Raw genomic sequence first — 11,601 nt, 5'->3', positions numbered from 1 at the left:
TTGTCACTGATATGTGAATATCGTTTTAGCTTACAATTTTTACATGCTCAAGCTGCTGCCGAATGCTGATGCTGGATATGACACTGTACGAGAAAGGGCGGGTTTCTAATTAAATACCAATAATATAACTGATTCATACTCATACATACCGAGTTTTACATATTGCATATTAAGTACTCGTAGAATAGATGAGTGGATTTATTCGAACACGATGATACTTTATGTATCGTACAATTCAACTTGCATTTTCCTAAGAGGCGGCAAAGATGGGAGATGTCACTTGACCTTGATAGCATCTATAGAATGTGTACAGGGCCGTTACATGATCTCGCACCTCATGCTGTCAAGGCCCCAGAACACCTTAACAAAATCATTCACCTATAATTCAGTTACCAGAAGTGTGTTCTAGGGCATTTGGAATCACCAACAACCCATTTGCAATTAGGTTTAGGTGCAGCCTCGGTCAATCACCAAATAAAGCAGACAGAAGCAGATCTTGCACAAATGTTGCTCTAACAGTTGCCTGTTTCAGCTTTTGTTCCCTCTCTTCATGACTCAAGGACAAGTCAAGACTGCCATGTAGAAAAAGACTTGCATTAGACCTAGGATGCATTAAAACTCATGGTAATGCACACAAATGCATCATGCACAGTGTACCAGAAAGAGAGTCCTAAGACTCTTTTTGCAGTCAATGTTCTTTTCAAGTCCAAAATCTAAGAATATGCTTGATGTTCATGCATAATTTTCAGATTTTATAAAAAGGAACTGGCTGCATCCCCTACGCATCCATGACCAACAAGATGACTCACTAAAGTAATGAAACCAAGAGTTTGACAATCTATCTTGGTCTGTCTAGCTATCATCAATAAGAAAGCATAACATAGTATCAGTAATATATGAGGAAAAGCCACCCCAAAAATCAGGAACAAGCTTGCAGGTTTTATAGTCCTCTTGCATATATACATATATATCTATATATATCCTATAACTCCACCAATGAATTTGCAAGTAAGTTGCATACATTGAACCTGCATATACATGAACCCCAACTGCGCCGTATTTGTCATTTATTGTCCTTGTAGATGCATATAGCTGGCTGTATAGACTAATAATAGTACATTTGTTCCAGTACTTTCTCTTTGAGTAAAAATCTGTGTCCTGTATGCTGAAATTTATAACCAAAAACAATGGGAAAACAGTAGCCTGGTGGGATGGATGGTCTATTTGCCATCTGAGTAACTGACATGGTTCCAGTAGTCGTGGATCTTTTATCTTCAGTAATAGTAAATCAAAGATAGGAATATATTTCCTAAAATGTATATACAGCTTTAATAGGTTGGAGGTGCCTCTGGTGCAACACACCTCACTTTGTAATCATATATAGATTGGAAAAAATATTACTTGTTCACTGTATGCACGAGTAGCTGGGCCAAGTTGTGGCTCTTGTCTGGGAAATGGATGCATTCAGATCAGCATGCAACACCTGTAGGTGTCACCTAGAAGTCAAATGGTGGAGGGAGGGGATGCTAGGTTTTTGCCTGATTTGGGCTTTCTAAACCATAAGATTGAACAACTAGGCACACAGTGATCCATCCTAATTTATACAAACAAAGCATGAAGATCTCCAACATAAGATATGGCTCCTGAGTAAAAGTCAATTAGGTGAATCGATGACATAAATGGTACGAACTCTTCCTAGAAAACAGGGCCAAAACTTCACATTTAAAGGAAGGGGGAAAAACAGATACCTGGAGCCGAATCCAAGCATGGTGAACTTCACAGTGGAGGGAGCCTAGGGTGGAGAGCGGAGACACACCTCTAGCTTTGAGACTCACCTCTAAAGTTCTCATTATATAGTAGTATCTATTAGACTGGAATTTTCATGTGCATCTTGTGAGAGTTTTAGCAAGTACTAAGACCATAGGATGCAGCCATGTAGTGCCGGTTCTTATTTTAAAATCCAACCCATACAGCCGCATATGCAGAGTGGTCTGCTGACTGCACTCTGCTGGGCGACCATGTATGCAGATGTTTGCATAGTGGATATTCAGGCGCCGACATGGACCTAAGCAGCTAAGGCCCTATGCTATTAGCTGCATCTTTCTTTCTCCTCCTCCTCCTCCTCCTCCTCCTCCTCCTCTCTCTCTCTCTCTCTCTCTCTCACTCACTTTCTTCATCTAATAATTTGTAGATTTCTTTGTTGTATTTGACTTGAAAGGTTTCATTATTTTTTATATTGACATGCTGTAGATTACTAAAATATGCTCTCAAATAAGTGTGAAAGTGTATACTTAATTTTTTCTGAATGTTCACTGATTTCTTTCTATTTTTATCTAGTTTAATAAATATTTATATTTTTTAATGTTTTCATAAAATAATAACCATATATGTGCCTGTTATGCAGCAGCATACCACATATGCGCACAATGCAATACCAGCCACTCACTCACCATGACTGCTTTCCAAAACCTTGTTACTAGGGCATTATGCTGACTAATAGGATATATGTGTAGGTTGTTTCATACCACCTTAGTTACGTATCATTACTTTATCCTCTAGTTGCAAAACTTTTTTTTCTAAGCCATAACAACCAACTCAAAGGAACACATGTAAAAGAGAGAAGTTTCCTATCAATGTTGTTTCATTAAGTAAATTTATCAAGTTAAAACTATCTTTCTATCATATAAAATAGAATTTTCATGACCTAGTACCTGCCTATTGGGCCAACAAGGTCGACGTATGCAGCTGTTCGCATAGTGGATATTCAAATGCCGACATGGACCCAAGCAGCTAAGGCCTTATGCTAATAGCTGCATCTTTCTTTCTCCTCCTCCTCCTCCTCCTCCTCCTCTCTCTCTCTCTCACTCTTCATCTAATAATTTGTAGATTTCTTCGTTGTATTTGACTTAAAAGGTTTCATTATTTTTTATATTGACATGCTGTAGATTACTAAAATATGCTCTCAAATAAGTCCGCCGTACCGGTACCGGTCGGCGTACCGGTGGCTGGCCGGACCGGTACGGTACCGGTCCGGTACGTACCGGCTGGTACCGGTCCCGTACCGGCCGGTACGCGGTGGTTTCAAAAACCACAGCGCGCGGCGCTGTGGTTCTAAAAAAAAAAAAAAATCGTACCGGTGCGAACCGGCCGGTTCGCACCGGTACGAGGCCGGTACCGGCCGGTACGGGCTCCGAATATCCGTTCCGGTACCGGTCCACGGTCGGAGCGGTACGTACCGGTACGGCATTCCATGTGTGAAAGTGTACACTTAATTCTTTTCTGAATGTTGACCGATTTCTTTCTACTTTATCTACTTCAATACACATTTATATTTTTTAATGTTTTCATAAAATAATAACCATATATGTGCCTGTTATGCAGCAGCATACCACATAGGCGCACTATGCAATACCCAGCCACTCACTCACCATGACTGCTTTCCAAAACCTTGTTACTAGGGCATCATGCTGACTAATAGGATATTTGTGTAGGTTGTTTCCCTAGATGCATATACATGCATACTTACATGGTCATACCGCCTTAGTTACTTATCATTACTTTATCCTCTAGTTGCAAAACTTTTTTTTCTGTGCCGTAACAACCAACTCAAAGGAACACCTGTAAAAGAGAGAAGTTTCCTATCAATGTTGTTTCATTAAGTAAATTTATCAAGTTAAACTATTTTTTTATCACATAAAATAGAATTTTCATGACCTAGTACCTGCCTAAAATGTCTATGATTCGGTACTAGGCTCGTTAATGATTTTCTGTCTCTTTTTGATAACAAAGCTAGCTTGATCCTAAAGTTTCAAAACCAATTAACATGTTGTATAGATGCAGAAGAAAACTATTTGTATAGGGGTCCAACTTCAAATCTATAGCATCTATACCTACACATTCAATGAAAAAAATGGAGTATCAACCAACATTTTCTATATCTATGCTCATTCTGGCCTTCTTTTTTGAGAACAAAATCTGGACAGAAAGCAAACAACCACTAATTTTTTTCTATCACTAGTTTTAGGACTACCAATCTTTAAAGCGAACATTTTCTTTCTACTAGAATAACCGCAACAATATCTTCCTTGCAGAACAAAAGTAATATTCTCGATGAGAAGCATTAGAAAGAAGTGAAATGAATACACCAATAATATTCAACATCAAAGAGAGGAAAAGTTTGAACATTACCTTGATTTCCAAGTCTGCAAAGGTGTTGCTTGTTTTATACAAGCATCCTTTGCAGAGGAGATGGAAGATTTTGAAGTTTCTTCAGTTTCAGATGGTGGAAAATTTAGGACAAATGATGAAAGAAATGAATCAGCCGAAGTATTTGATGCACTGTTGTTGCTAGACCGATAGGCCCCATTTCCCAAAAGTAATTGCATATGAGCCTCTCTAAGGTCTCTTCCCAGCATAGAAAGTGTCTGGCTGCTGGGAATAGCAAATCTGCGTAATCGTCGTCGTCTCTGCAAGTGATCCTAGTTAAGGAGAAAAGTGATAATATCTTATTTTATGTTTTAACAATTTACAATTCACTTGCTGCAAGAGTATATCATAGGAATAAACCCAACACAATTTGTAGAGGAAAAGGATATCTTGAAAAAGTGCCCATGTTGAATTGTTATATGATTTAGCATGTCTCTTGCAACCTTAACAGAGCAGATGGGGCAGACCTGAAACAAGAAGAAAAGGAAAAGACCTACATCATGAACATGAGCTGCAATATTATTGTTCACTGTTACCAATAAAACCCAGTCAGTCAGTTCCATCAGTTTGTGCATATGGTCAATGAGCATTGGTGAGAATATTATTCTTTATGGAGATCAGCATGGATGGACACATCTAAAAACCTGACAAAGAGATAAAAAATCTAAATACAGTATAACTCCCAGCATCATCTAATACTCTGGTAATATTTATTCTGGCCATAGGTCACAAACTTTTCCAAAAATAAAGAAATATTTACTATTAAATTTATATTATCAACAACTATTAAAGTAAAACAATTATCATCAACAACTACATTCACTTCTATCCCAAGTTACCTGGAAAAACAAGAAGAAACAGTCATAAATTCAACACCAAATCCCAAAGCACCAGGTTAACAAGAAAAGCTCAAACCTCTTCCGCAATGAGTATAGTCAGCAGCCTCAGCCAAAAAAAAAAAAAAAAGAAAGAAAAGGCGGGCAGGCCGGGGGGGGGCAACAATCTTCATTTTCTTCGTTTATGGTGTTCTTGGAATCCAAGATCGAACAAGATAGAAGACTTAAACAGGATATCATCAGGTGAAGAATATTTCTTGAAGAAAATTCTAGCATTCCATTCCCACCATACCTCCCAAATAAGTGCTGATATATCTGCATCCCAGGCATCATTGCCCTTAATTTTCATATGTTTCTTTCTTCAAATGGTCGACACAAATCTAATAGAACCTGACCTCCTAAAATAAAAAGTTTCTTGTAGTCGCATACAAATTTTCTTCACAAACTAGTATGCCAAGAAAAGATGAACAACATTCACCAGGCATATGAAACATAAAGCACATTTATCACCTTCTGCTCACTTCCTCTTGATCATATTCTCTTTTTGTATAAATCTTATTTTTGAGTGCCAACGAACAAAATGCCTTGACTTTGGTTTCCAAATTTGATCAATATAGCCTCCAAGAATATCCTCATTATTAAGAAAACTTTACAAGGCCTGACCGACGGCTAGATCCTGGATCAGGCCTGAAGACCAAGCCCGAAATTAAGCTCGAAGTCGACCAAGATCTAAGTCCAAACTTGGCCCAAAAGGTGGCTACACAACCATTGTAACAACCCAGGACCTCATCCAAAATAGCTAGCCGGAAGATATTATTTGGGTTCCTTGTTTCTGTATAAGTACCCAAGATCTACCCAGTGAATAACCGATGTGGGACTAAACACATGCCAGCACGGGTCCTCACATACTCCCCCTATTCAAGCCCTGACGTTCTCGTCAAGCTAAAGGTTCAAAAATATCACAAACACCACGATCGGCCCGTGGTCAGTCCCAATGGATCCGTGCTGCAGTGTTTCCTAGTCTACATAGGTTATGGGTCGGGTCCGCTCTGATACCATTTATAACAACCCAGAACCTCACCCAAAATGGCTAGCCGGAAGGTATTATTTGGATTCCTTGATCCTGTATAAGTATCCAAGATCTACCCAGCAAATAATTGATATAAGACTAAATACACGCCCGCACGGATCCTTACATACTCCCCCTGTTCAAGTCTTGACGTCCTTGTCAAGCTAAGGATACTTATAACAACTCAGAATCTCACCCAAAATGGCTAACCGGAAGATATTATTTGAGTTTCTTGATCCTATATAAGTACCCAAGATCTACCCAACGAATAACCGATGTAGGACTAAGCACACGTCCGCACGGATCCTTACATACTCCCCCCGTTCAAGCCTTCACGTCCTCATTAGGCTAAGGGTTCAAATTCATTCAAATCTAATTACAAATACCACGATTGGCCCATGGTCAGCCCCAATAGATCCGTAATGCAGTGTTCCTAGTCCACATAGATTATGGGCCGAGTCCGCTCTGATACCATTTGTAACAATCCAGGACCTCACCCAAAATGACTAGCCGAAAAGTATTATTTGAATTTCTTGATCTTGTATAAGTACCCAAAATCTACCCAGCGAATAACCGATGTGAGACTAAACACACACCCGCACGGGTCTTCACAACCATTGGCTGCACTTGAGGGCCTTATTACATGGAACAAAGATGGTGACATTGTGGCAGCCTACGACATCCTCAAGGGTCCAGACGAGAAGAGCAATGAAAATGGAGTTGGAGTTGATCTGACCGGAGAATGGCCATGTGGAACGAGAGACTGCAGTCACCAACAGTGCGGAGGGGATGCCCAGGTGGAGATTAGTAGAACAGAAACTAGAACATGGTTTAGGCTAATAAGGCTAACAATCATTAATCGGGCCAACTCGGGTCGGCCTAGTCTGTTGGCCCAAAGGGGCTAATTCAGGCAGCCTTATTGGATTTTGGTTGGGACCGTGCTTGGGCTCAAGTTTGGAAAAAAAAATTCTTCAAGCCTAAGCTTGGCACAAATCCCAAAAAAAAATCGGGCCAGGCTTGAGCAAGGGTGTGGCTTGGCCCGATTCTAACCCTATTTCTTAACTACCACTTCTTCAAATCTCACCAAATACAACCTTAAAAAATGTGAAAGATTCTATAGGTCAATCTATAATTCTTGAGATAGAAATCCAAAACTAATATTCCCATTACCTCTACCCCATGGAGAGGCAACTGAAGCATCTCCATCCGAGCCAAACTAAATAATCTCGGAAATTTAAGAGTCAGCGCACTCTCTCCAATCCAAGTAACCTACCAGAACGATATGAGTTGCCGGTTCCCAACACTGATATCAGTTCGTGCTTGAAAACATTACCAAATTCAGTATCATTCCTCCAAAACATCCGACTTGAATCCTTCAATCTAAAAGAATCCATTTTCAATCTCAGGTTATCTGTCTGATGCCTCTGATCAGTTCAACGCAACATTCGCCTGAGAATTCATTACTCTCCAGCACAATGTTCCTAATAAATTCATATTAAGCTCCCTAAAATTGCATACGTCCAAACTCCTACATGCCACCATCCAGTCAACCAAATTGTATCCACCCTTTCTCTTTATTCACTCCTTTCTGCAGGAAATTCCTTCTGACTCTGTTTAGTACCCAATATGGTAACCAGTATATTGACATGACCTCAAAACTGTATTTACCAAAGTAGGCCTTCCATCCAAAGATAAAAAATCTGCCTCTCCATGCTGACAGACTCTCTCGACCTTCGTTATGAAGGAATACTGATCTTCTTTTCTGAAATCACAATCCTTCAAAGGCAGACCCAAATATTAAATGGAGAATTTTCTCAACCTTACAATTCAATAGACTCACACAATACTATGAATCACCCAGAACTATAAGAGAGCTTTTGTGAAAATTGATTTTTAAAGCCAACGAATGTTGGCTCAGTTGGTTGGCACCTCTCCCCTAAGGGCTTGCCCTTGGAGGAGGTCCAGGATTCAAATCCTAGGTATTGCTTGAAAATTTTTAAAGAATATATATTTAAAACTGAAAGTCCTTTAAAATAGTGAAATACCCAATTTAAACTCTGACATGATTCTAATCTGCCTTGCAGAAAAAATGTGAATCTTTGGCAAACTGTAGATTTATCAGTCGTGTCTCAACTGAATTAGCCCTCAAACCTGAAAAAAGCCCTAAATCCCATTGCAGGTCATTCCGCTCAAAACCATCAAAGCATCAACCATTAAAACAAATAAAAGAGGAGATAAGGAATGCCTGTCTCTTAATCCCTTGCCACATTTAATTTTACACGAGTTCTCCAATCTAAATTAACCAGTTCAGCTAATTTCCAGTGAAAGTAAATTCTTTATTCATCCTATCCACTTATTGCCAAACTCTCAGTCTTATTACCTTCAACAAATAATCCCAATCAACACTGTCATAAAACTTCTCAAACTTGAATAATAATCCTACCTCTTTGTTCTTCTTGAACTAGTACCCATTTAATGAGCACAAGCCATGCAATACAGAATCATTCTGTTTCTAAGAAAGTATATTGGGAACCGTCAATCAGATCCCCAACGACACTTCTCAATTTGTTAACAAGAACTTTAGTTGCAATCTTGTGTAAGTCTTGTTAAACAAACTAATAGGTCTGAAGTCTTCTGCTCTTTATGCATCTTCCACTTCTATATGTACAATGATGAAAGGCAGGTTACAAACACTTAAGCAGTTGACGTTTGGTACAGTCGAATAAATACCGAATTTATTTAACATCCAAATCCGCGTGAGTTATTGGCCCCATTTATATAACAAAAAGTTGAATGCTCTTTGGTTTGTGACAAATTTTAGTGCTCAGAATTGCAAGGGAAGTTCAAAGCAATATGCTTGTTAATGACTTTCTATAAAGGGGAAGCTTTGTGTACGTCTGGACCATCTCATGTTCAGTACCCTTCATGTCAAGCAAGAGCCACAGGAGTTAATTAAGATTTTTTATTATATTGGATTCATTTATTTATAGAAGTAGTATATACTGCAATTATCTGTTATGCTCATCTTTTGGTCCATTATTTGTTAAACTATATTTGTATAGCTGATGAGCGCAAAACATTGATAATTAACAGAAGTTTAAACAATTTAACCCAATCAATATGTAATTAACCATGACTTGAAGATGCCAATATAAACATGTTATTTGCAATCACAGCAATCATTTAACGGAAATCCAGTGCACATCCATAAATCCCTAAAAGGACTTGAATACTGGAAAAAAGAAATAATTTTGAGGTGATTGAAGAATAGTTTCATAACAAACTACATCCTTTCAAAATTATGATATGTATCAACAATGATACGTTGGATTTCATAATATCTAATGAGCATCTTTTCAAGCTTCATTATACATTTCTAAGCCCCTATACTGATGTCTGAGAGTTTAATGCTGGCAGATAACCTCATGGATGGCATAAGTAGATCAAAATGATAAGATTTGTCTAGTCAAGATTGCAACTTCAGATGCATTATGCGACAAGGGGCTTGTGAGATACTAGAATATACCTATCTGTGTTTACCAACGGTGCCAACGATCCATCTAAGCACAAACTTCATCTTATGAAAAGGAAACAATTTCTTTCAATGTAAGCGTCATCCCATGGTCAAGTGCTTCTTGCATTGCATAAAAATAACCTTTCCACCTAGCATTATTACCAGGACTTGCTCCTGACACTAGACAACAATAAAATGAATGACAATTGTTGGGAGATCTTTTCCAGCTGACAATACGTGTCTATATTTACAACAACAACCACCATACCATGCCATGAATAGGGAGTGGTAAAGGGCATATCTCAGCCGGCAGACAACAAAACTGTTAGATGGATTTCCCATTCAGGATTGTTGTCCAACATGAAACTGATACATGTTGGTTTATTACCTCCACATTCTAACAAGAAAATACCGTGACACATTTACAGCACTAAAATAATCGTTTTTGCATGGGTTTGGCTTTAAGCCTTTAACAATCAAACAAGAAAGGAAGTAGGCAAAAGAATAAAAGCAAAAAAGATTGTTCTGTGGTCAGTGACCCAAACAACCAAGTTTTCTTTTCTTTTCTTTTCCCTTGTCTGAAAAACGTGCGACTAATTATGGTCGCTAACAACCACCAACACGAAGCTAATTTATCCAAAACGAAGAACAAATAAATCGACCAAAGATAAGGGTTTTGATTCTCACAGCGGCTTTAGACTCAAAAGCATGCTCGTCTTCGAGGTGGGAACATAGCGACGTGATGTCGTGATCCTCGTAGCAGTACGGGCAGGGAAAATCCAAGCGGACCTCCTCTTCCATCTCGACGTCATCGATGCCCAGCCGATCTGTCCACCCAACTTTCCAATTTTAAAATTGAAAAATAATCTAACAGCAATTCCAATGAACAAGAACAACGCCGGATCCAAGAAACCACTGTTACGAAAAAAGAAAAACAAAACAGGAAACAAAGGAACAAACTACGAGGCAAAGACCTGATTGGGGGTTTTGGGGCTGCTGAAGCAAGTAATGCCTCTTGGCGGCTGCGAGACGGGAGATCCATAGATCGGAATCCATCGATCGGAGGCCGAAGAAGATAGGATTGCAGGGCTACCGGCTCCCAAATCCACCCCAAAGGAAGGGTTTCTTCCCCCCGATTTTCTCCTCTCTCCGTCTTCTAATCCAGATTTTTAACCTAAATTCCTCGAATTCGATGGATTTCCGATCGACCCGAGACAAATTTTTCTTGCAACGGAGAGGGAGAAGTGAGAGGGGGGCGACAGAGGGCGAGGCAGAGGAAAAGAAGATGAAAAGTGGATTTTTTTTATTGGTTTCCATTCGTGACCATGTCCGATAGCTGACGTGGCAACCAAGAGGCGGTGTGCGCTAGGGCATCCTTTTGTCGATGTCAAAGAAAAAAAGAGATCAAGCGCCACGCTGCTGTGGAGGGCCAATCAAGAACTGACACGTTCTCTATTCTCATTTTATTATTCATGGGTTTCCCTTTCCCGGTGGGCGGAAACATGATAAGCTCTCCGAGTCACGTCCTGTTTGAGAGGATCAGGGGCATTGTACCTGACAGTTTCTTTTTTTCTTTTTCTTATCCCCAACCAGAGGTCCAAAGCATATTAGCCAGATTGCAAGGGTCCGAGTGGGTCCAACTAGATTGATGCATTTAATTTCGCTGACCCACGGCATCCTAATTAGCTTGCAAATGAAGCCTAAGAAAATTAATAAATACAGATATTACATATAAATATATGTATATATATATATATATAGATATAGATAAATTAAAGATGGACTGTAAAGAGGGCACCTATTGCTATTGATTCCAAAATGGGTGATAGAGCATCTAAATTAAAGGCATTTTATAAATATTTAAAAATTAAAAATTATATGATAGAGCATCTATATGATTTTTAATTTTTAAATATTTATAAAATGCCTTCCATTTAGATGCTCTATCATCCATTTTGGAATCAATAGCAATCAGT

The 11,601-nt window shown here is 39.0% G+C and overlaps 1 protein-coding gene across 1 annotated transcript; it reads right to left on the bottom strand.

Moving 5' to 3' along the window:
* Positions 1 to 102: 102 nt before the first annotated feature.
* Positions 103 to 10,987, bottom strand: LOC103713198 (protein DEHYDRATION-INDUCED 19-like). The gene is made up of 5 exons (XM_008800027.5): positions 10,600 to 10,987; positions 10,313 to 10,452; positions 4,596 to 4,673; positions 4,189 to 4,472; positions 103 to 572 (listed from the first exon to the last, which is right to left on the bottom strand). Exons 1-5 carry the CDS (start codon positions 10,679 to 10,681, stop codon positions 464 to 466), a joined length of 693 nt encoding a protein of 230 aa, XP_008798249.3. The 5' UTR covers positions 10,682 to 10,987; the 3' UTR covers positions 103 to 463.
* Positions 10,988 to 11,601: the final 614 nt, after the last annotated feature.

The sequence above is a fragment of the Phoenix dactylifera genome, chromosome 9 (assembly GCF_051530095.1).
Source record: "Phoenix dactylifera cultivar Ajwa chromosome 9, Ajwa_hap1_PhDact_Kaust_v1.1, whole genome shotgun sequence".
Classification (NCBI taxonomy): domain Eukaryota; kingdom Viridiplantae; phylum Streptophyta; class Magnoliopsida; order Arecales; family Arecaceae; genus Phoenix; species Phoenix dactylifera.
The sequence above is the reverse complement of the archived record's forward strand: the minus strand, read 5'-3'. Positions and strand labels throughout refer to the sequence as shown.